General features: G+C 39.0%; 2 protein-coding genes across 8 annotated transcripts in view; both read right to left on the reverse strand.

Annotated features, from left to right (window-relative positions):
- Window positions 1–12,310, reverse strand: part of LOC117937160 (ankyrin-3-like) — a 145,791-nt gene extending 133,481 nt beyond the window's left edge. Inside the window, exon 1 of the mRNA XM_034860894.1 lies at window positions 11,998–12,310. Within this exon, the coding sequence (XP_034716785.1) occupies window positions 11,998–12,033 (36 nt within the window). The 5' untranslated portion in view covers window positions 12,034–12,310. The remainder of the gene's footprint in view (window positions 1–11,997) is intronic.
- A 2,101-nt stretch (window positions 12,311–14,411) lies between these two features.
- acsl5 (acyl-CoA synthetase long chain family member 5) lies at window positions 14,412–25,430 on the reverse strand. Of its 7 annotated transcripts, none has more exons than XM_034861014.1 (22): window positions 25,282–25,430; window positions 22,740–22,820; window positions 21,801–21,966; window positions 21,609–21,720; window positions 21,112–21,176; window positions 20,925–21,026; window positions 20,744–20,843; window positions 20,243–20,421; window positions 20,087–20,119; window positions 19,942–19,993; window positions 18,778–18,851; window positions 18,603–18,680; window positions 18,343–18,477; window positions 17,804–17,938; window positions 17,603–17,698; window positions 16,890–16,962; window positions 16,198–16,286; window positions 15,643–15,759; window positions 15,294–15,437; window positions 15,103–15,204; window positions 14,912–14,983; window positions 14,412–14,568 (listed from the first exon to the last, which is right to left on the reverse strand). In XM_034861014.1, exons 3-22 carry the CDS (start codon window positions 21,954–21,956, stop codon window positions 14,431–14,433), a joined length of 2,052 nt encoding a protein of 683 aa, XP_034716905.1. In that variant the 5' UTR covers window positions 21,957–21,966; window positions 22,740–22,820; window positions 25,282–25,430; the 3' UTR covers window positions 14,412–14,430. The 7 variants fall into 7 exon arrangements, with proteins under 7 accessions (XP_034716905.1, XP_034716907.1, XP_034716906.1 ...); XM_034861016.1 differs by having other exon boundaries at window positions 21,801–21,969; XM_034861015.1 differs by having other exon boundaries at window positions 22,740–22,849.
- Between the last annotated feature and the right edge of the window lie 561 nt (window positions 25,431–25,991).

Genomic DNA, 25,991 nt, shown 5'->3' on the forward strand with positions numbered 1-25,991 from the left:
CCACACACACACACAAACACACACACACAAACACACACACCTTTTAAAGTTTCACTGTGTTTGGACTAAAGAACACAGTCTGACATCTAGTGGCCAAGGCTCGCAACAACAACAACAACCATCTGTAACAAACCTATAAGAAGCACAATGAAATCCATGTTCTGGCCAAATTGCATATTAGACCTTAATTGTGCACAGTATGTATTATATACAAAATGTCATAGTAAATTAATGTACTTTGCCCTCTTGTAAAACTGTAGAAAGAAAGATCTGTCTATATTTATACATATATATATACATATACATACATACATACATATATATATATATTAAAATCAATGCAGTAGAACTGGAGGAATCATCTTGTAGTCAAGGCATTCTTATAACCTAGGGCCTACATTACCCACAATGTAACTAACTGCAGACAGTTTGGTTGGACATTACTGTCTTCTGCTCACATCCACCTCTCTCCCCTTTCTCTCTTTCTAGGCCTGTCGCTCTGATGTGTCTCCTAATCTCTCAGCCTTAATTCAATACTACAGCCTCACACACACACACACACACACACACACACACACACACACACAGACACAATAATGGGCCTCCAAAACAGTTACATCCATGCTCCCAGAGGTAACACAATACTTTTATAGCCAATATTCTCTTTCAGTCAGCCACTAAAAGGCCTACTGGAAAAGGGAGTGGCTTTTTAGCTGCTCTATTATAACTGTAAATTATAATAGAGAAACGTGAACCAGTGGTTACAGGAGATAGGGTCTTGGTGAGCACCCGTGGGTCGCTAATGGAATAAAACAATCGGCTCAGCAGTGAGATATACAGTATACTAGAGCCCGGCCGATACATCGGCCAATACTAGGCATTTCCTGATATATTGGTATTACCGATAATGGCCGTTGTTTTTTTTAACTTTTAAATGTTTGTTCATTAGAATCTGATAAATGAATATTTAAAAAATAAAAACAGATGGTTTACCATGTTATGAGCATTGGCGTTGCATAGTTTTTCCATCAGAGGGCACTCTACAACGTCCCTGTTGGCAACACAGATTTCTGTTTTGGGTTAATGTGTTTTTGTTCAAAGGACTTTAAGTTTTACATCTTAAGTTTGTATTTTTACACATTTTATTTAGCAGACTTTAATATATATTTCATGTTCCTCTGTTCTGTTGTGAAAATAAAACAATTTATCACCAGATTATTTTACTGAGAACTCATAAATAACTACAAATAACTGATGTCATGGAAATCTGTTTATGTTTTGTAATGCGTTTCTGGATTTTTTTTAAAATGTATATATCGGCCAATATATCGGCATATCTGATTTTTAAATAACCAAATATTTGAATCGGTATCTGCCTTAAAAAACCTTTATCGGTCAGGCTTTATACGGTACCAGTATTTAAATCATTATGGAAATGTTTATATATGGGGAAGAAAGAGATCACCTTTGTCTTTCAGTTATGGTTCACGCAACTTCATAGTGAGAGAGGAGACAGATGGGAAGGATCAGAGACAAGAAAAGAAAAGGTTTACATTTAGCGACATGTTTATACGGTGAGATGTGTATGTTATATGCCATCACGGGCAAGTTTTCAGCAGACAAAACAGTAATGTTCTCATTGGTTGGCTGTGAACTTTGACCACAGAAGCATTTCATAGATGACTGCTTGTGTGTGCGTGCGTGGGTCTGTGTGTGTCACAGTAAATGTTTATAACTTGTATGGTGAGTAGACACAAGGTTAGTTCACGAGCTACTGGAGATTTATTCTGAAAATAATCAGAAAATCGTAGATTATTCCAATATAATTTAATTTTAAAATTCATAATAAAAACCGACCGGCACCATCTGAAATTCGAGGGGGAAAACATTTACTTTATAACAAGCAGATTGGAATTTTAAAAAATGGTAAGTCAAGCTTTTTGAAAGATTTTTTTGTCAGCTATAAGAAGTACTAGACACACTTTGTCTCCTACTTTACGGAAAGGAGGCTTCAAGTTTCCACGTCATAGTTATCCAGCATACTGGACCGCAATTGGTTTCTAACCCAGTAGCGAAAATCCTGCTTGTACGACCGCATCTTAAATTCAGATTTAAGTTGAGCCCATAGAAACTTTCCCACTTCAGTAGAATAATCATAAAACAGCCTTCTGGTGTTAAACTGCCCAGTAAAGTCTATATATTCAAGTGAAGCAACACTTATTTTATTGAGCGGGACTTTCAAATGTGACTTACAGTCCCACTTTTACTTTAATGCATGACGTGTGCCAAATCCACACGTTTATCCTGTTTATAGCCTTGGCGATTATGATAAAATCCGTCATCTTATTTGCCAGGGGGGAGGTCTTGAGTTGAATCCAAATTGTTTTTTACGGGACCAAATACACTCTACAGTAAGTGCATCCAATGGGCTTGTGTCTGCTTGTCTTAGAGGGTGTTATCAACACAAAACACTCCCTTATCACTGCTAGGACGAAGACAGAGGCACTAGCTGTGTTTCTCAAGCTAGCTTTGATGGATAGTTTGTTTCTGTGTTTTGACAACTTTCTGACACGTTGCTGATCTGCAGACATTTACTCAGTGTTTGTGTGAATACTGGAGGGGTGTGTATGTGTGTGTGAGAGGTTCTGCACTGAGGCCTGTGATATGTGCGTGAGTGTTTTTCGGGTGGATTTTCAGTGACAAAGATGCTGATGTGAGCTAATGAGCTGCTGGAAGAAGACCAGACTTGAACTCTTGTTGTACTGTAAATCACCATTCTGTGATTCCAGTAATGCCTATACTTTGAAACTGTGATCAAATGTGTGGTCTGTGCCACATGTCTATTTGATCATCCCCTCCAACCCGTTTCCCAAAATGCCTTCTGGTGAACCCCACAGCACAGGTGTGAACTTGTTGTTGCTGCACGTAGATTGCGAAATCCACATCAATACCAATAAAGATAGAAGTAGTTAATAGCACAATGAGAAGAGTTTTTTTAAACATAGAAAGAGCTGCTCATCACACTTAAAAATACAAATACTGTGACAGTTCCAGGATAGATTTGCAGGTTCCTAACAGTTTATAAAAGACAGGAATGAAACCCAAATTTTGAAAAAAGAAACTGTTTTCAAAGTGTTTAGTCTGGTTTCCTGACATCTAGGAATTAAACTAAAACCACAACCTGATAGGATCAGTGTTTAACGTAAAATGATACCAAGAAAAAGAGCTACTCGCATTAAGTATCTGTCTTTCCTGTTTTTCTTTAACTTCCCTTCTCTCATCCGTCACATTTGTTCCTGTCATCTTGCCACTTCACCTCTCCTCCTCCCTCCTTCTCCTCTTCTTCTCTCAAAGAGAATTTTAGCTTCCCAGTTCAGACTTCAACGTCAACACATGCGCGTCCGTGTTCAACTGTATCCAGTGCAAACTAGACAGCGATATTCTCTGCATACTAATGATATCTTTTGATAGATTATTGATAACGGCCAGCCAGGAGGAAATGAGTCAGAAGTGCCATAATGGGAACAGATGAATCCCCATGGAAACAACCAAAATGTGGCATGATTTCACCATGACAACCACATAAGCTGTGAGAAGTGTGTTGGGTGAACCAATCAGAGCGTTGGAAATAAACAATATCACAATCAACTCAAGTACAATTTTGAGGTACTTGTGCTTTACTTGACTATACTTTCCTTTTACTTCATTACATATTGTTTGTACGTTTTACTCCAATACATTACATTTTTTGATAATTTTAGTTACTCTGCCGATTCAGATTAATAATACAAAAATACAATCAACAATATTATCATATCAATAACACATACAACTAAAAGTACAAAACAGACGGCTTACATAGCTAAGCATACAGTATCACTAACTACATGAACGGGCATGAACCTCTGCACTGCATTTAGATACGGAGCATTCAAATTTGGGAGAAAATTGGGACAGAAATCAGCAAAAAAAAACTAAAAGATAAAAACATGTTTATCCCTTTTCAAAATGTTTTACCCTAGGAAAAAACTATGAGTGGTGTTTTATCTGTTTTCATTGACCAATCAGATGGTTGGTTTTCTGCAACGCCACAGATTTACAAGTTAAATGTCAGAAGAAAAAGGTTAACTAGTCTTTGCAAAGTCAAAGAGGCTAATTTACACAGAAGAGAAGGAATTCCCCCCCCCCCCCCCCCCCCCCCCCCCCCCCCACACACACACACACACACACACAATTGAGAAAGAGCAGACACACAAACACTAGTCACAAAGAGATGGACTTTCCAACCTCGCTTGATTTACAATCTGTCTTTGTCTCTGTGGACCGGCGCGCTCACACAATGCTAATGGCAGTAAAAGGACACAGTTCCACGCCTAAAATGGTCTCATCGCCAACCGCAGTGAGCCGCACGGTGACAAGAGCAGAGCTGGAAAGTTGGAACCCGACTCCCTTTCTACCACCAAGCTGCTTTCCCTGCCCCTGACACTCCGAAAGCTGCAACATCTGGAGTGTTTTTGCGGCCTCTTCTGCAACAACTACAAAAAGGAATGATGTTTTCAGACTGTGTTTGAGGCCTAGTGACATCAGTTTATTCAAGAGCTTTAGGAGCCACTGGGGCCGGGATTATCTGATGGTTAATTTGGCCCTTTCAAATCATCAGATGAACAGGAAATGTGTTGTGTAATGTCCACATCGTGCCTTAATCTGTTAAATGTATAGGCAGTTTGATGCGGGGTAACTAAGATGTTATATGTTAGATATGAACCCTTGTTTTCCTAATGAGAAGATGTCACATATACACCGATATGTTTTTGTTTGGCCCATTTGGTAAAACAATTTTCTTTTAAAAGGCATGGAAAGATGTTTTTTTTTTACAGTTGAACATGCTGGGAGTAAAACTAAATATATCAATGTAGACAGCATTGACATTTAAATTATTTTAACCACAAAAAACCCAGATAAAATCCCATTAACAACAAATAAACTTGAACTGAGGAAAAAAAAAAGTGTAAAATTTAGAACTACGTATGAGCTAAAAATCGCCCGGCTGATGCGGCAAAACAATTCCTGTATCGCTATACATCCTAATATAATAAGAAAAACATTACATATTTATTACCCTAATACCTTTTGTTACTTTCACTTCCTTTTTATGATTTCATGCAGTTCTATACTAATCAGTAGCATATAGAGTATCGAACACATTGAAGAGCTACAACATTAAAATCCGCTTACATAAAACAGAATTAACATTCTATAACACTTTGAAAGGAGCTATTCTGAAAGAGTACTTTCACTTTACTAGTAATTTGCTGATGATACTTCTGTACTTGAGGACTTTTATTTAAAGTACAGTTTACACAAAGCTATTTCTACAGTTCCTCAAGTAAAAGCTCAGACTACTTCTTCCATCACTGCAGACGGGTCTCTGGACAGTAATCCGCATTAACCCAGCCCTTCATTACGACCTCCGTTCAGCGTTCACGTTGACCCATTCATAAAGATATAACAGAAGCACTCAGCATTCACTCCAACACTGAATAACACCCTGGTGTCAGTCGGAGCTGTGACCCCATGAGTCTCAGGCATTACTGCTTACACACTGGTACTCATTCATTCATTCATTCATTCATTGATCCGTCCATTCTTTCAATGTGCAGATGTTCTTTTGTCATTCACAGTGCTGCTAACCCACCGTGCCATCTCCACCTAATATAAAAAGAAAAGTATTCTAGACTAGAAAGCATCCTTTTGACAGCAGTTCTCTGACAGGTTGCTGAAACATCGTTTCCTTTAAACGTTTCACAATTGAAGCACTGTGTCACTTTTTTAGGCATCCAAATTACACCATCATAACCAAACCATATCGGATGAGGATGATGATGATGATGACCTGGCCCTTTTGCCTGTTCTAACATGACTGTTTCTATATCTTATTGTCTTTCTGACCTTTGGTATCATCAATTCAAAATACGGTTTAGATGTTTAGATATAACACACACCTTAGGGTAAGGCCTATCTGTTTTATGCACACATTACAGAATAAGTTTTTTTTTTTTTTTTTTTTTATAAGAGAGTAAAACAAGTTTAAGCAGAATGCAGCTATGTACCTTTTTAAATCAACAGAACTCTTTAGTTAATGTATTAAAACGTTTTTTTGTAATTGTGTAACTGTTTTGTCAAATGATCAGCCAACGGTCAAACGGAATAAAAAACAGGGTTAATCATTAGTTCAATTTTTGCCGGCACATTTATAACATATCCACATTGATGCCTCTAAAATGAAAGCATTGATTGTAATGGTGACTGTTACAGACAAAGTTCTGAAGTTAGCTATTTATATAGAAATGATTTTAGTCTCTAGTCGTCACTTACAATCTTAAATTGAATTTGGGTAAGGCAAGGACTTGTTAAGGTCTCTTGGTTTGACTATGCCATCCCATGTAGGCTTTTCAAAATGCTTCAGTCAACAGTCCAACATCTTGTAAAAAGTCAATGTTGCTGGAAATCTGTCCAAAGCGGAGGGGGGGCAGACACATCTGCCAATGCAAATAAAACATGAGCTCGCAGGTTCGCCTGGTTCTCAGGCAAAGTTTCCTCTGCCACAGTGGTCCATAGATCAGATGCTGAGAGTATTCGTAGAAATGTCAACTTCCCACTCCCACACCGGAACGTGGATTAATATAAAGTCTGAATCTAAAATAAAGGGGCGTCTTAAAGATGATATGTATTGATATTCTCACTTTGCACCAATACTATTCAATAGTGGATCACTGATTCCATTTATGGTTATTTTCAGCTGTACGGCTATTCTTGGTTAGATCCTTTAGTAAATAAAGATAAAGGCAATTTGTTTAAATGTTAAGTGCCTAGAAAAAAGGGCTGCAAATCTTGAGTAAATAGAGACGACATTACTTGTATCTGTGTGTTCTTTTCAAAAGCTACCATTCAGTTTTCACAGGCTTTGGTCTGTTTGGCTCAGCTAGTCACAGACCAGCACACGTGCACGGGCACACACAGGCACACACGGGCACACAGACAGACAGACAGACAGACAGACAGTAGTGCACGTGCGCACACACACGCTAACAGAAGAAATACATGCTAATGTGACAGTCCTTTGAGAAACTGCTTCTGCCTCCCTTTACACACCTCAGTATAAGATACAGTTATTACTGCTGTCTGCTCTGTGTCTTCCAAATAACAGCATCTTCCTCTCCGCAAACAAACGCTAAACGCAGTGACTTGACATTACCTCACCACAACTGAGGTCATGTTTACTCATTCCACTACAATCCCCTGCACTGAGCCAGAGAGCCAGTGTGGATGAATCAGTAAGCTCGCTCCCTCCATGCAGAGCTGAGTCAGCTGAACCAGACCCTTCCCATTACAATGAGAGGGACCATGGAAAGGCTTATGTAGTATAAATAAATACAAAAAGTGGAATGATTACACCAACTAGGCTAACCTTTTGTTTTCTCGTGACCTTTTTGTAGATATTTATCATTGTTTTACAAAACTCACACATGGGTGTATTGACAAGCAAAACTGTAGAGACGCCCTGATATACTGTACATTAACGATTCAAATTACAGAAAATAATGAAAAATGGTCGCCACAATTTCTGTTTTAAATGAATAATAAATATTAATAAAAGTATCTTCACCAGCTAGCTGCCTTGCTAACCAGCTGTTTCTGCTAACATGTCAACCCGATGATGACCCCCATAACTATCATCAGTTATTAACTGACCTAGCTAACTACATATCCCAAAAAGAAAGCCGTTCCCTTGAAATATAGTACTATAGTAATATAGTAAATGAAAATTTACTGAAAATGTTAAATAAAGTTCTGCAAGCTAACAAGCTTTCTCATGGTCAGCAAGCTTGCAAGCTCGCTAACGGGAATTTATATATGTTAAAACAAAACTAATTAAATACAAATACCATACATGAAGTGCAACTTTACCAGGCATGTTGAATACATGATCATTATCACTGTCATCATAACACAATTGTCCACATCAGTGGCATTAACATCATCAACATGAACCACATCATATCATTTACTAAAGTACACACTTTACCAAGTGAGTTAGGACTCACTCCCTCCTCCCATGGCCTGTGTTCAGAAGTGAAATGGTTGTGGGGATGAAGTAGTGCTTGTACTTGTTGTTTTAACAGCAGGGAATCTGAACCTAGAGCCAGAAGGCAAAATCTGAAATTAAGAGTATAGAGGGTGGGTGGGTGGGTGCTGTCAGACAGGATAGCTTCAGCCTTACTGTACTACCAAGATCTTGCTGCTAACTTTTCACCATCCTGGATAGTGCATTTTTGGCCTTGATGCTGAGGTTGCCGTACCAACTGATTAAAGAAAACGTTAAAAAAGACTCAATATAACATCTGTAAAATACAATCATAAGAGTTTTGTCAACACGAAATGTAGATAACGGAGGCAGATCAAATGTTGCTGACCCTTCTTAGACAGCATCTCGGTGTTCAAATAAAATCAGCTTGTTATCAAGAACAATCCCCAGCTACTTGTACCTGGTTGCTTTCTGCAAACCATTTCCCTTTAGTGGAGCCGTTTACACTTGGTACATATCTTGGTCCTAATTCTTAAAAAAAAAAAAAAAAACACTAAACTTACTAAAAAGTATGTTAGATACATGTATATGTATATGTATACAATCTGCCAATTATAGCAGAACATTATCCAGAAACTATTTTATAATCAACATCTTTTTAAGCAAAACGTCCAAACACTGGCTGGTTCCATCTTCTCAAACGTGATGATGTGATCTTTGTCTTGAATCATGATAGTAAGCCAAATATGTTTGGGTTTTGGACTGTTGGTTGGACAAAACAAGACATCGGAAGACTTCACCTTGGACTGTAGGTGTTTTTCATTTCTTTCTGACATTTTATGGATAAAAATATGAATTATTTTATCAAGAAAACAACCTGCAGAAACCAGATGTCGATTGTGAGATGAGGTGGTAGCACTATCTGGCTTCTGTGCTGTCGTCGTGGCGGGTGGCTACCGGCAACACAACAACACAACAACGAACCAAACCATGAACATTAACATAACACCGAATATGTGTTTTGACAGTGAGGACCACTTCTGATCAGATGCAACCTTAAAAGCGTGCACACACAAACGCAATATTTATAGATATTAGAATTTGCACTGTATTGATTCAAAGAAAATTCGACTTTTTAACTTCTTCCAAACTCTTTGGAAACCCGGTGCCTTTTTGTACATGTACACACAGCTCTGCAGGCTCCAGGTGGAGGAGCATTTTTGTGCTGTCCATTTGCTTTAGATCAGGAAGTAGGTGGAGTCTTACTTTGTTTGCTCTGCTACAATAAACCTTCTACACAGCGACCTGACAACAGCAACAGGCAGTTATTACTACCACCATCTTGAAACCTTCCTTCCATTTCCCACTGCCAATCTGTGGTCAAACATTAATGGACAGATGGGTGGAACCACGGACAGACAAGCACACAGATACACATCAACAGACTATATGGCCAAAAGAAATCACCTTACACACATCTATTATTATCTAAAAGAACCTACGAGTTGTGGCAACAGTAAATGATCCACCTGTTTCAGCATAACAAAAGCCTTCATCAGCGTACTAAGTATTTTAAATTATACTTTATGAATGCAAAATTAATAAATCATCACTTACTACCTCATGTTTCAAGTATACAAACAAAAGGCTCAGAAAGAATTGAAAGTCTAACAACACTAAGTCTACAACTGCAATTTTTTACTGACAACCCCTAAATGCTGGCAAGAGGTTATTGTTTGAACCTTGCCCTGCATTTCTCAGTTTGATTTCCCCATTTCCACTCAGCTCCAAGATGATTCCCCTCATAAAGTCATCCCCCACCACATGATGCAAATCAACTCTGTGTTTTGAGAATTTACTTTGTTAACACTGGAGAAATGACAAAAACTATTCATGAAATATTCAAAATTTGAGGTTGTTACATGATTTATGTCTGCCAGTGCACATATCTTTTCCTTGTACAACAAAACAACTCAGTCCATAAAGGTAATATATAACTACCAAAGTCGTGCATAAACATCATAATATTGTTTATGCATTATGGGATTAGTAGAGTGTGCGACTGGCTTGTATGAGCAAAATCAGGATGCATGTTTTCTTCTGTAGAATATCGTTTGTTGAGCTCCAACTACATTGTTTATATATATTTTCTCTGGGCTCTTCCCAGTCTTTAAAGCCTTTAAAAGTGAAGTTCAAGTTATTCATCTATAACGAATCATGGAGATCACAGATCTCATCACCTCTTTAACCCACACCAATTACAAAACACAAAATACAAAATATTTGGGAAGATTTAGCCAACTGATCTATGACTTTAACTAGACTATGTCATATTTTGAGAGTGATGATTAGCCTAAACTATAAGTGGTTCAGCTGATCTGGTCAATTAATGTTGAACATCCGACTCTTTTGTGAAAAAACTGCAAGCTAACCAATGTTATAGATAATGATTCAAGTTTGGGGTAAAGGTAAGCCAAGAAAAGAAGAGAGAAGAAGTAGCACAACTGAAGGAAAGACAGCTGAGCAAACAGACAGACACTTTAATATTTGCAGACTGGTTGTCTGCAAATATTCCCGTCATTGTCCCGTCATTGATTATCCTGATAAAAGGCCTGCTCGTTTATTCTTCCTGCTGTAAAACTCAGTTTTCCACTGGATCAAGGATGGGCGGTCTGGGGTGGTAGACGAATTATGTTAAATAGTTCCAGACAAGGGCCTGGTAGCCTATATCGACAACGTTTCATTTTGGGATTATTGAGGTGCCGCTAGAAACTGGTTGATTTCTGAGGACTATGGTTAACTTCTCCTCAGATCTCTGCAGGGTAAATCCAGACCGCTAGCTAGACTCTCTCTCCAATCTGAGTTTTCTGTTACATGACTAAAACAACTTCTGAACGTACACACGTTCCACCAAAACAAGTTCCTTCCTGAGGCTGTTGTGCAGCGGCACCATTGCTCCGTCCGGCACTTAGCGCCGCCCAAGGCAATTTGTTTAAAGAATTGCCAATAAACCACAGCACGTTTTTCTGCCATCTCAAAATGCTGTGTGGACGAGCCAGGCTGGCATCCGACAGGCATCAAGATACTTATGTCCAAGCCCAACCCGCAGTTGACAGTTAAAATCTAATTTCTTCTCATACTAATGACACAATTAGTGTTTCACTTTGCATCAAGTGAAACAGGCCCATTGGCTTCCTACATAATAAATAGACTGTATTTATATAGCGCTTTTTAGTCTTAACAACTACTCAAAGCGCTTTTACATCGTAGGCTACAGGAATCATTCACACACATTCACACACTGTGGCCAAGGCTCTGGTACAAGATGTCACCTGCTCATCAGACAGTATAGTTAGATAGTATTTAATTCACACAAAAGTATGCAAAGATAGGCTTTACCATATAGTTATTTCATACGGACTATTGATTGCCACAATATATATATATTGTAATAATTATTCAGATATGGAATTACATCAGGATAGAAGATGTCTGTCAGATATGCCCAGAGTCATTTCATGCAGTAGGATCATTTCAACAAGTGAAAGTAAAAACTCCCGTTGACTTGAATGAATCACAAACTAACGTTAGGCTGTAACAGAGTAAAACGTTACTCAAAACACAGCCAGCCTTCCGTTACAGAGAGGATGTCACTATATTTGCATGGCAAAGTAAATGGCCAATATAGATTTAGCTGTAATATTATCCTTTACTTGATTTTTTATTAGGTCTCCCATTTTCCTTGCAGAGGACAATAAAACTTGAAGTCAGGAACTAGGAGGTTTATTTCACAACCTTAACCAACGACAACAAACCAAACTGGGAGATTAATGCTGACATTACGCGGGAAAAAAGTAGCTGTTAAAGTTATTTTCAGCAGAAACACGAGTAGGAAAAAAAAGTCCGTTTACCTGCTCCTCGCGGTCACCTGTGGCGGAAGAAGCCATGTTAAAGAAGCTGCTCCGGTTCACAGGTAACGTTAAGATCCCGGGAGTTGAGGAGGAAACGGCTAAATCCTCGCACCGACTGTTAAATAGTATACACGCATAAGAAAAAGTGGCATTTGAGTGCAGCTTCACTCTCTGGCTAGTTCGAGTCTTGCACGGTCCCGAACCAGAACCGGGAGAGAGCGGTGAGAGCGTCGGTTCGTCCCGGTGGAAACTCCAGGTGGAGCAGGTCAGAATCCAGCTGCAGCCCGGAGAGACTCCCCGAGAAACCAGCGAGGAAGCCCGACACAAGGTGGCAGCATTACCCGGTTCTTCATAACTGTATTTTACAAAGCATGACTGACATAGATGGAGCTAGAATGGTTTCTTTATTAAATAAGAGAAAAACAAGATCTGAGAGAAAGTTATCACACTGATTGCACAAAAACATTTGAGATAAACAAATATTTGAGAAAAAGTTTTCATACCAATAGCAAAAAAAATCTCTCTCAAAAAACTTTTTAAAATCTAAAATATATATATTTTTGGTATACTTTTTTGAAAGATTTTTTTAAACTAATAGCAAAAAATATATATTTGTGAGTTATTTAGAGACATCTTTTACGTTTTGAAAAAAACTTTAGTGAGATTTTTTTTCACACTGATAGCAAAACATTTGAGAGTTTAAAAAAGTATTTTGAGAGAGATTTTTTTGCTACTGGTATGACAATTTTTCTCTCTCATTAAATGTTTTTGATATCAGAGTGATAACTTTTTCTCTCAAACTTTTTTTAGGTATCACCTATTACTGTATTTTGCAATAGCCTATTTTCCACCCCTTGGACTATTTATGGAGACTTCAAGGAGAATATCAGTTGAAAGGGGTCATGTTGCACAATCCCTGTACTATAAGATTTACTCAAGTGCTGTACTGCTCTACACTTTTTAGGTATCCTAGTTGTACTGATGTTTCAATTTCACTAACCCAATTAATGCTATATAGTATGTATGCATGTATGTGTTATTTGTTATATTGTTTATTATATACACTATATATTGTTTTTATGTATGCAACTTCAACCAAGACAAATTCCTAGGAAGTGCTACTTACCTGGCACTAAATCTTTCTGATTTTGATGGTACTTCCTACATTTAATCCAACACTTCTAAGAACTATAGTTACTTTCCAAACTAACAAAACATAGTAGTTCATAAAATATGACGGTTATAGATTAAATTAATGATTCCCAAAGTGAACCAGGGGTCTTTGAGTGGGGCCCATGGGGTCTCCAGCAAAAAGAGGAAAACATTTATTTTCACTCCAATTTCAACCAAAAGTAACAATGACAGAATGTATGACTATTTTGGTCTTGGGTTTCATACGCTTCCTGGTCTGGTCTAATTTGTCTTAGTTTAGGAGTCCTTATGTGAAAAGTTTGGGAAACACTGAAGTAAACAACCAAAAGTTGAATTGAAGTGGTTAAAATGAGCTCCACCTTGCGAACACCTTACATTAATATATCAAAAATAATGATCTTATCGTAAAAGTATAACACTGACAGCCACTCTGTATTAGAATTGCTATTAATACTTTAAGTATGCCAACATTATTTTGCCAACACCTCTGTATTTTTACTTAGGCTAAGTGGAAACTTTAATGCATGACTTTTGTAATGGCGTATTTGCACATGATTGTATTCACTTTTACTTAAGTTAAGGATTTGATTTTGTCTTCAACCATTGACTCTAAAGTGTAAAGAGTCAAGGTACTTTTATAGTACTTGAGATTCCATTTAATGGGACTTTAAACTTCTACTCTACTACATAGAGATACATGACTATGCGACTGGACATGCCAGGAGAGGTGTCTTTACTTCACCTAAAGCAGTTACTGTCCTTGTGTGCGCGGTTAATTTTTTCAAGTTGTGTGATGAAATAAGTGTTAAATCTTTGGCGTAGTTTTTATTTATTGCATTGCCACACTTTAGAGTTGGAAGGGTTAGAAAAAAAAAAAACTACTTAAGCTAAAGTCTTTGTACAATATTTGTCTGAACCGTTTTAATTTACACTATTTACAGAATGCTTTGCAATGCATTTGTTGAAACACATGAGGGCAGTGTAGACAAACTGACCTGAAGTTAAAGCTCCCATGACGTGGTGCTCTTCAGATGCTTTTATATAGACCTTAGCGGTCCCCTAATAAAATATCTAAAGTCTCTTTCCCAAAATTCAGCCTTGGTGCAGAATTACAGCCACTAGAGCCAGTCCCACAATGAGCTCTCCTTAGTATGTGCCATTTGTCTCAGGCCTCTAAAACATCAGCGTCTTGTTGTGGATGTTTGTGCTGCTGCACAACAGGTGAACTGTTTCAAATCAAAAAAAGACTGGTTCAACCAACATAGATGGACGTGTATACATTTATTGTAAGTTAGCGTACAGTTTGTCGATCTGTGGCTTGAAGAGAGATGTGAGCTCGTTCCTCTTGGCCTTGAGAGTTGGAGTTAACAGACCATTCTCGATACTGAACTGTTCTGGGTGGAGATATACGTCTTTCACCTGCATCAGGTAGGAAGAGGAGGGGTGAAGAGGGTTATTAAGTATTTGGATAAACGATTTGGTACAAGATGCAAACTGAATAAAAAGCCTTTTTGAACTGGTGCAATAACTTTTGAACAAACATCTGTCTACTGGAGTGATAAGACAGTGGGTTTAAGCAGGGTATATTCAGTGGATATCTGGTAGAGGGACAGTTAAGGACACATGCGGGACACAACCACCGCTCTCCTGGGTCAAAGTCCTGTGTTTGACTAGTGAGAATCAGCTTGCTAACTATATATCGGATTTGATTCCTCTTTAAAAAACTTGAATACATTTTAAGGAATTCATGAGGAGCCATTACCTGCTCAAAGGACTTGAGTCCTGCTTCTTTGCCCAGTTTTGTCAGGTCTGAAAGAATGGCACTCTTTATTTCCTGAAAAGAAAAGTAATCACTGTAAGAAACATTCCAATAGTTGGTTTTCTCCAACATTGTGAGAAAACAAAAAAAAGGCATCTCCTGCGCACAGGTGAGGTAACAGAAAGAAGCATTACTGTGTTTTTGCAGAGTTCTTCAAAGGAGCCTTGGCACCCTAGATTCTTTGCAAAACCCGGCAGGACGTCAGGGTCTGGGACAACGATGGCGATCAGGCAGGACTACGGTCCCACAGGAGAAAAGCGTTTGATGATCAGAGGGAGTGAGAGTGTACCAACTGTATCCTCAGAGTGCAAAGATGCAGTATTACCTGTAGACTGTCTCCATGCACAAATATTTGGGCCACAGGTTCACTGCGGACATACACATTCTCAATCTTCTCTGGTGCGATGTACTCCCCCTGAGCCAGCTTAAATATGTTCTTCTTCCGGTCGATAATCTTCAGAACGCCACTCTATTCACAAAACATACGACATTTGTATCTCAAAACCTTTCCCCGTAACTCAACGCTTTGGATATTTAAAGTTCAGCGTTTGACGAAAGATTAAAAAAGGCAGATTCAAAAGACCATGCATCTGCTGCAGAAAGCTTGTAGTTGTACTTATGCAGTTGCCAAATTTACATAATTGACAAAGACAAAACTGGGTTTTGATTCTTACTGGAAGCCATTTCCCGATGTCTCCAGTGTGAAGCCAACCGTCTTCATCTAAGGCCTCTGCTGTCTTCTCCGGGTCTTTCAAGTACCCCTTGAACACATTTCTACCCTTGATACAGACCTGGAAAAGACCACCGAGATAGACGTTACATAAGTCTGACAGTAGACCTCACATTTTACTTTAAACCGTCAACATTTCATATTCCTAAAGCTTTTACCAGGGGAAAGGATAGTCTATATACTGTACATCTCTTGACACTTAATACTAGGAAACAAATCTTATAATTTTAGGTTTAAATTTAATTTGAAAAAAACACTTTCATGTTCATGCATTACTGGATTTGCTCTTCACAAAATGCAGAAATACAAACTAGTGTTAAACTAGGAGAAATGACACTTAGCTTCAGAACTAAAACGTAAGTTTTATTCAGTATTAAAAAGTAACTCAGATAGTTGTGCATTATTGGCAACATTGCAAACAAACTGCCAATATTTATTGCAGCATACTTCAATTTGAGACAGGTATTCCTGCACCTCACCCGTTTAGTTATCATCTTACCTCCCCTTCGCCGTTTGAAGCGAAGTAGTTCATGTCTTCAACATCAACCAGCTTCACAACATTACAAGGCAGCGGCACCCCAACATGACCTGTTGGTAAAAGAACAGTGTTTCTTGCTTATTTAAAAACCCAATCAATCATGTGCTTTGTTTGTCTTAACTTTAGTTCAGACCCTTTTACTTAAGCACAACTCTAAAAATACCCAAGAAAAAGTCCTGCATTTTAAATGTGTCTCAAGTAATCTCAAAGCGTTGACAGTAGTACACCATTTCTCATGCATTAAAGCAGCATCTCACCCTGTGGGTTAAGGGGGAGCTCGTTTTAAAACAATTCTATACAAGTGCTGCAACTAAGGATTAATCTGTTTTTTTTTTCTTGATAAATCCATACATTCTTTGTCAAGATTAGTCAGTTTATTGTTTCAAAGGAAAGGGAAATGCAACAAGTCATGATTAAGCTGAAACCATGACATTTTACATGCTAATGTAAGCAATTGTAATAAAAAAAAAAAATCAATCAGTACACTCAATTTCAATCCCGTTAGGTCTGTCAAATCTTAACTTGTAAAGTTACTAGATCAATTTAGTGGAGTTAAAACGTACAATATTTTCCTCCAAATTGTAGTGGAGTTGAAGTATAAAGTAGCCAAAAGTACAGAACAAATGTGGGACATGCGAGGTTGACTTGCATACCTGAGGTGGCGTCTCCTGGCATGGTGAAGGTGCAGCCGGCTGTGCACTCCGTCTGACCGTACGCCTCAAAGATCTGAGTGTACCAGTCACAGAGAGTAAGAACATGAAGCGATCACTAACAGCTGGACGCCGTTGAGCAATCTCTACTCTCGTCCAAACACAAGAGTTACTGCATATTACCACCTCCAGTTCACAGAGGTTCCAAACATTCTCAAGTACATGAATGCTTTCAGAAACTGGGTCAACATCTTTATCATTTCCATTTCAAGAAGCCAAATTAGATTTCAGAAATTATTGAATGATATTAAGTTGCATATTTACCTGGGCCTACAATAAAGGTGTGGGCGGCCAAAAGCCTTTAAACATCTTTTTAAGACATAGAATACTAGGCTATTTAATACATTTTACTTGTTTTTAATCAAGTATGTTAAAATACTAAGTACTAATAAGTGACAGTGAATCCTTTGGGTCAACTAGATCCGTGGATGGCCACCTTAGTGATTCCTTGCTTGCTTTTTTCACGAAAAGGCAGATTTTTTTGCCAATATGTTGGATTCATGTTAAGACATTTTCATTTATGAGAAAAATTCAATTTGGCGGCCGCCCTGCAGTAACTGAGGACGCCCTAGGGTCCCCGGATCCCCTATTGGAGATCTGAGTTAGAGAACTGAGTTTTAAATTTTGCAAAGCATTAGCTGGATAAATGTTAGTACCTGGCAGCCCAGAGAAGCCCTTAGGAAGTTGAGCACAGCTGGAGATATGGGTGCTGCTCCCGTCACCATGACCCGCACTCGTCCCCCCAGAGACTCCTGCAGTCAAGAATAAACATGTTTTACAATCAGTGACTTTATTTCTCTCTTTTTTTTTTTAAAGTAACATATCTACCAATTGTTCCACTAAGAGCAGTACCGTACCTGAACTTTGTGGAAGATAAGCTTGTCCCACACGCTGTTGTTCCTGATGATGCCCTCCCTCACTTCAGCAAACTTCCTCTCCACAGCAAAGTTCAGCAGCCATTTCTTGAAAGGCGATTTGGCTCCACTCTGAACCTAGGGACGGGATGTTGGATTTGAAATATTGAAGTAATGTTTAGAGCAGAATGAGAGAAAAGAGGGGGCCGTTGTGTCTGACGCAAATCACCAGCTGTGTTCAGATCCTTTCCTTCTGGGAATATTTTTTTTTTTTAAGTACTGAAACCAGTGTAAAAAGTTAAACCTAATTTAACGATAAATCAGGAAAATGCACTGCTATTAAAAAGTAAACATTGTAGAAAAATGTCCCCTGAGCTATTAATCATTAGATTATTCATGCCTTGTTAATCCAGGACTTTACTGTTGTAATAAATTGAGCTGGAGCTCATTAAACATGGATTTTCATCATGAATAATCTGCAGATGAACTGAAAGTCAGACTTCAATGTTCGTTTTCTCCAACCAATAGTGGAAATTACTGACTTTGTCATAGACACGGTTGAGAAGTCGAGGCACAACTGGGAAAATAGTGGGCTGCAGGGCTTTCATGTCATCTGGCAGCAGTCTGATGTCTCCCTGGAAGAATCCCACCTTACCTCCAGCACCGTAGACCACAGTCTACAAGAAACAGACAAAAAGTCACCAAGTCACCTGCTGAAGTCTGTCAAAAAAAAAAAAAAAGCCTTAGGCTCTTAAACTGAGAGATTTATTTAAAAAAAAAATTTAAAAAAAAAGGCCTTCACCTGTACGACTCTCTCGAACATGTGTGCTAAAGGCAGGAATGAGATGCTGGTATCCTGAGGAGACGGGACAAGTACTGTCTGTGGGACGCACAGAGGCTCCATTAGCAGTAAGCCCACAACACATGCACCAAAAAGTTTCCTTTTAAAATGACATTTAAATGGTTAGAAAACATACATCAAAGCTTTTGAGGACACCTGCAGCATCAGAGACTATGTTCTCATGGGTCAACATTGCTCCCTTGGGGTTTCCTGAAAAACAGAAGGGACACATTTTACTTTTAACACTACATAAGAAAGGACGGCTTACTGCAGGGGCCTACCGGACACAGGGGACACAAGTGTTGGGGGGGGCCCCTGGCCTTCACTTCCAAAATGCCACTCTAGACACATACCGAACATGGAAAGAGGCAACAAGACCACAAAAGACCCAAAATGCATAAGCCTGTGTTGCTTCTACAGGTCTGTGTCCAGGGGCCTTTTGACTCATAATCCATCGATACACACTAGTTATAACTTTGTTGCCATTAACAAAGCTATAGCGCATCTGTCAGCCCCATGAGGAATTCTAAGTAATAACAATCGTCTGCGCATCCAGACGAGGATTAAAAGAAATATTGACTCTTCAGAAGGTAATTATCTTCACTTGATTTTCTGTGCGGGAAAGTCACCGGACAACAATCTTCTGAACATAGTCATGCTGATAAATACACAGTAGTGTATAGCTGATGGTCTTCATTAGCTTTGTCGTAACTCATTTGGCAATGGCTTGAATGTAACATTCAATAATATCACTAGATGAGTTGTGCCACTACTACAATGCTTCCAGCATGCTAACCTTCTTTAAGCAAGCTAACCCTAACCCTTTAAACGAATTATTGGACTGTAAGATGGCTGTATATGAAAGAAAAAAAAAAAAAAATCAGGATCATCCATATTTTTAGGATTCCTCCTGCAGGATACAAGAATGAGTACACATGTTATGTAATCCATAATGGTTGAGATTTCACTCAAAATTTTAACCAATGTCGAAAAATGTCAACTTCGTTATGGTGCTAGAGCAGAAGTCAGGGGATCACAAAAGATTTTTTGGGTTTCATCCTGCAGGATACAACAATGCGTGTTTGACCTACCAACCGGCACCGCCATCCCGAGCTTAATCATGCTTTTAAAAAATTAAATAAAAAAAAAACGCAATCATGGCTGCTCTCTTGCCCAGTCTGTGCTGTCAGGTGTAAGATTCAAACATCATGGCGGCACAGGATCATTCCGAGTGATCCAGCCTACTTTGCTTAATGATTTATAAAAATAAAACCCTGCAAATGAAATACTAATCCCTCACCTGTAGTGCCGCTGGTGAAGCAAACAATCCCAAGGTCCTCTGGCTTTGGTGGCTGTTGAGAACATAAAATCAGCACATGGGAACACCATGCAGCTTGTTACATCTCCTAAAATTGATTACATGAATTAACAGAATAAAAACTTACAACAGGCTTTTGAAGATTGCTTTTCCCCATAGCCTAGAAAACAGGAAAAAAAAAAAAAACGTTAGCAATGATTGTGCTTCTCACAGTATCATTTGTGCTGAGCTAAAGCTAAGCAATGACCACCATTAACTAATTATTTAGGTAATTGTGCATTACCTCCACATCCTGCAAAACCACAACGTCCACCCCACACTTGGTTCCTCGCTCGGCCAACTCCGGATCAAAAGGGTCCATGACGATGATGGTTTTGAGAACTGGAGTCTGGCCTTCCTCCCGCATTTGCAGCAGTGTTTCGGCTTTTCTTTGATTGTCACAAAGCACTGTAGAGATCTCCGCTGAAAGAAGTTAATTTAAGCTGTATCACCAGGTAAATTTGACAGTACAATTACAACAGCAAAAAGTTGTCACAAGTGCCATTATGAGGTAAGACTTGTCAATACTGATAGAGTTTTAAAAAGATAGATATATACAAATGCAGACCTACTGTAATCATGCTCTGTATTATTGAGCAGTGATTACATAATCAAAAATGAAGCACAGATTCAAGGAGCTGGTGTGATAAATAACTAAGATTAGAGGACACAGGTCCCTGTGGTAACCGATGAGTTACTGGACCCTAATTAGCAGCATTAAGAGTGCAAGAAAAGCACCAATTACCTCGGTCGATAATGAACACAAGAGCTTCAGGACCCAGGGTGTCGTACAGCGGGACCACTACCATAGAGTAGGTGTAACAGGCCAGTTCTCCAATAATCCACTTAAAAACAGAGGGACAGCATTACATTGTTCAAACCAAAAAAACAAAAACAAAAATCGCATCAGCAATGGCCACACTCACCTCAGGTCTATTCTGAGAAAAGATGCCTATAAAAGTGTCAGTGTTCGGCTTCAAACCCTTGTGAAGTAGACCTGATCCCAGGTGCGCTGCTCTATCAGACACCTTTAGTCACAGGAAGAGGAGGAAAGGTCAGCTGCAGAACAGCAGTTTCATTTTATTTTCTCTGCAATGTTACATGTAGTTTTACCTGTTTGTACTTCAGCCACTGGTAAGGCCTTCCTGATTTTCTGTAGCCCAAGCATGGTCCATTACCTTTAAAAGAAAACATTTAAAAACATGTAATGAATAGTTTTCTTTTAATTAATAGTAAAGCTCCACAGCAATACATGTAGATGTTTAACTGGAATATATAGAGTCTCCCTTCATGGATATAAAGGGGTTGGACAAACTAGAAACAGCTACAATGTATCCATCCACAAAAATGCACCTTTTCTTGCTAACAGTTAGACACCACTTTGTCGGAGCATATTTGTACTGTATATGAAAAGGAAACAATTTTGAGTTTAGACTCAAGTAGTTAAAACAAAGTTGGTCTTGTTCTTACTATCCATGTAATGCACCATTAAATAAAATAATTTTCCACACGGATCAGCATTGTGACGACACTGGCAACACCAAATCGCTAGTGGCATGAAGGCCGGTCCTGTGAGAGCCATCAGTGAGAGTGAAGCATGTTGTCGTCACCTGAAACTTTCAGACCCCTCTGAAAGACCTCATACATGGTCTTGGCGTCATCGTGGCAATAAGACATCAGGTTGTTGTTGTCCTCAAGCAATGCAGTTTTTCTTGCGCCATCCTGAGGAAGTCGAGCAGAATCAACATGAAAACTATTGTTCAGCACGGTATGCTGTACTAATAAAACTTGGCGCTCTTTACCTTGATGCCCAGAGTTTGCCTTTTGAGGTCAATGGGGCTGCGGAGGGGACTGGGCCTTGAGTTGAGGTAAAACAAGACAGCAGCTCCTAGGGCGACCAGGGAGATGATGGCCGGGGTCGGGAGTGGGGACAACAGAACCTGGAAAAGGACGTCCATGGTGCAAGGTCTGCTGGGACACAGAAAAACGCTGCATTAGAGAAACTTTGAGTACTTTAGCACTTTGACATAACCACATTCAGTCTACAACTTGGCAATATTTAAGATATACAGTCCTATTGTGCAATTCTGAGCTCCTTGACACTGTCCCTATAATAACTTGAGGTCAAAGTCAACATGAATTGTGCAACAGTTATTGATAATCACTCCAAGATAGAGTCCAAGCCATGAACACTCAGAACAGCATTGCAGTCTATACTTTAAGTGATAGGAGCACAATGCGTTAGTATTTCTAAAGCGGTAAAACAGGACGCTGCATGAGATTAAAAGCATGTCTGAAGGTTTCACAAATGCAGTTTTTAAATAATCGTCTTAATAAGCATACAACTAAGTTTAGTTGACCTTTGAGACAGATTTGGTCTTGATTCATGGTGAACTACACTAAAGGTCAAGGTTAATTATTTCATGAGAACATATGCAGAGTCTGACTGGGAACAATAGGTTATGGCATTTGTGGAACAGCATTTAAAGTTAACGCAATAAGAAAGCAAAAGTGGTCACTTATTTTAAACATCTTACTTTGTGTTTCCATTTTAGAACCATTACTTATTTTCTGATCCTTGCATATGACTTGTTTGGTTAAAACTGACTTTAAAATGTGGGGGATATAATTAAAATATGGACATGCTTGTAAATTCCGTAATTGATTTCATTCATATACATAAAAAAAAAAAAAAACTCATTTGACAAATCCATTAGTGATTTAAATGCCCCAGCTCTTACCGGCTGTTGGTCCTCCAAGGTGTTGCACTCTGCTCCCAGTCGGCAGGCGTGTCGTGGAGTGTGTGCACAGCTGATCCTCCTCTGGTGTGAGGGAAGACACAGAATGACAACTCATAAAACAGTCGGACAGAGTCAAAAGGAACCTTTGAACCTCACTTCCACTGATAAAAGGAACCCCAATCTCTGCTATTTAAGCTGTTCCGAGTTGTATGTCATGATATGAAAGTGTGTGTTTTGCAATTATCATGCCGGTTAGTTATTTAAAAGAAAAAAGAAAGCCAGCTCTATCATCCAATCAATTAATTTTCAGTCCATAAAAGATACAGACAATGTCACAACAACGAGCAACAAAACAAATTCAAAAATCTAAGAATTAGGACTGGCCTCTTTAACGAGTTCCAGAAGATTTGTTTGCTTGTGTTGGAATCAAAGAAAATTAGAAAACATGTTTGCCCTTTTATGATGCCAATAGTTTTGTCACATTTACTGTTCAACTTTATTTAAACCATAAACAATTCAAAGACGCAGCTTCAACTTTAATGAAGCCTCTTAAAAAGGGGGTGCTGTAATTTAGATTTAACATCAACTCTGCAGTCCTGTCAGCCTTCTTTTTAAAAGCTTTGGCACGTAACTTTGATATTAAATTCAAACAAGATCTATAACAATATCTACTTGCATAATTGTTATCTACGTGCAATGCAGATTAACTAACATGAGCACTAGAGCCCAACAACAATCAGGTTTATCCAAACAGGCCAATTAGAATTACAGCCACTAGAAGGTGACATGCAAGGTGGAGGCTGGGGGTGTGGCCTTGACCAACTGCCATTTTGCTCGTTTGAAAGCCATGATCTCTCTTCCTCATGGGTGGGCGAATTCTCTGGGCAGCCAAAGCGGAGAAAGAGGGAGTAACATTTCCCCTTACAACACAAGATTTCAGATCGGCTCATCTGAGCTTTCATTTTCTCAAAAGGCAGAGCAGGATACCCAGAGTTCGGTTTAAACCTAAAATCATTTCTAGCCACTGGGGGGGGGGGGGAAACATAGGCAGGCTGAGGGAACACATTGTTAAAAAAAAAATCTTAGTGAAATTTTCATGCCATGGGACCTTTAAAGTGAGTCAATGCATGCAACTTTTTTCTTTACAAATTAAGGGTGAATACTTCCATATAAATGTAACAGAAGCACAAAGAGGAGTCATGAAGACAGCAAACTGACGCCGTAAGCCAATGCTCACAACAGACCAAGTAGGGCATAAACCAAACACTCGACTGCCATGATTAATGGTGCATCTTCCTACTCATGAATCTGACTTTACATTTCATAAGAGGGAGATGTAAAAGTGAATGACTGATACATTAAATTTTTTCCCCACTCAAAGCTTCATGTATTCACTGAACAAACAACGCTGAACTCCTAACCAGTCATACGCGTGTGAAATATTAGATTTTTCTGGACAGTAAACTGAGGGTAAAGGCTCATTGCAGCTGCTCCAATGGTCGAGCTGAGCTTTCAAACACGCAGGGAAGGTGTCCAAAGAGCAATCGCTGATTATGACCGTTGAGCTTTGAACTCACACCCGTCGGGTCTGAAGGCAAGCGCTGATCTCAGTGAGCTATTGACCGGGTGATGACCCCTGTAACTATTGGAGCTATAGTTTGAGTCCGCGAAGACTTACATGACATTGCTAAAATGGAACTGGACCAATGGCTAAGCAGAACCAGGTGTGTAAACATACTCTTAAAATATGAAGGGCGGTTGTCCACAGCACATTGCCTGATTAGATATATGTATGAGCATGTTGCAACACCAGGTGCTCGAACTCCAAACCAGTGAGATGTAGGCAGCTTCTGATCTCAGGGAGCTCTTAACGCCTAGCAGACAAAGAGCTGGTATTGAGAAAATTTAGAATTTCAAACTGCTGTAAAAACTTGTTTTCTCATTAGAAAATTCATAGTTTGTGAAGACCACAGAGATGCCTTTAATTTTCTATAAAAATCATTAACTGCCAAATTAATGTTTAAAGACGCACTGTTTTGCATTAACAGCAATACGTAGATGAGAACACAATTTAATACTCTAAAAATTCACTTAGACATAAAATTCTGAAACTTCACACCAAATCTACAGTGATCTTCAAATGTTGTGAATTTTTCACATGAACAAAGATTTAGTTTGGTCGAAATTGCAGGATTTGTGTACACTAATGCATACAGTTGAATGCACTGTGGGCTAAATTTGATATATTAACAACTTGAATGGAGAATTTGTGGAAGACCGTCTGGAAATTAAGTTTCCCAAACTCTGTGTCAATGGAAACTCAAGTAGTTAGAGAATGGTTTCTGCTCTATTCGCGTAAAAGAAGAAGTTGAGAATTTTAGATGGCTGTTTCAGCCACATCACCAGGACAGTTAGCACACAAATCACACTGATTGAGTTTGGCATAGGACAGACCCCTAATAATGACAATACTGGCAAAAACAATAGGGTCCATGCTGCTTTGCTACTCGGACCCTAATTAGGAGAAGCTTTGAGAGGTTACCTGGTGGGATTAGCAGAGGCGGTTTGGAGCCTGGCTGAGCAGGGATCTCCCGGGGAATGAGAGGAGCTGAGCCCAGCAGCACCACTAATGCACAATCTGCCCAGCTGTGATCATTAGCACCTTAAAGTGCACACAGGTGTGTGAACCCCTCTGCCAGGAAGCAAGGCTCAACCTGCTTAACTGCATAGAACACTCCCAGGAGGTCTGCAACACGGTTTGCACTTTGGAGTTTTTGTTTTGTGTATTTGACTAAATTAAATTTCTTTAAATAAAACTATTTTCCACTCCCTTTGTGTGCGTGTGTGTGCACAGCCCAGTCACATGGCAGTTCGTGAATTTGTCACGTTATTTGATCTATTGACTTGTGTACAGGTCAAGTTAATGCCGTCAATTTTGTGAATTGATTAGGAATTTTAAAGTAATGTGTTTCAATGGGAAGCCTATTTCGTGATCACAGAATGACTACTGTAGTGAGCATATGTGTGTGTGTGTGTGTGTGTGTGTGTGTGTGCATGCTTTGGATGGTGTTCCTGTTAGAGATAGAAAGACATTATGATGAACTTTGACACTGGACAGCTATCAGATGAGCGTTTGATGTTAATTTTGATTTAAGAATAATAAATGTGAGCCATGAAAATACGGAAACAGTCATCATACGCTTGTTTTGTAAGCACCTAATGAGACTAATCTAATAAACATCTTCTTGAACA

The sequence above is a fragment of the Etheostoma cragini genome, chromosome 21 (assembly GCF_013103735.1).
Source record: "Etheostoma cragini isolate CJK2018 chromosome 21, CSU_Ecrag_1.0, whole genome shotgun sequence".
NCBI classification, from domain to species: Eukaryota; Metazoa; Chordata; class Actinopteri; order Perciformes; family Percidae; genus Etheostoma; species Etheostoma cragini.

Coding starts and splice junctions, on each gene's coding strand:
- acsl5 (XM_034861014.1), bottom strand. CDS start 21,956: ATGGACGTCCTTTTCCAGGTTCTGTTGTCCCCACTCCCGACCCCGGCC. Junction 20,844..20,924: donor TTTCTCAGAATAGACCTGAG/GTGAGTGTGGCC, acceptor TCTGTTTTTAAG/TGGATTATTGGAGAACTGGC. Junction 17,699..17,803: donor TTATCTTCCACAAAGTTCAG/GTACGGTACTGC, acceptor TCTTGACTGCAG/GAGTCTCTGGGGGGACGAGT.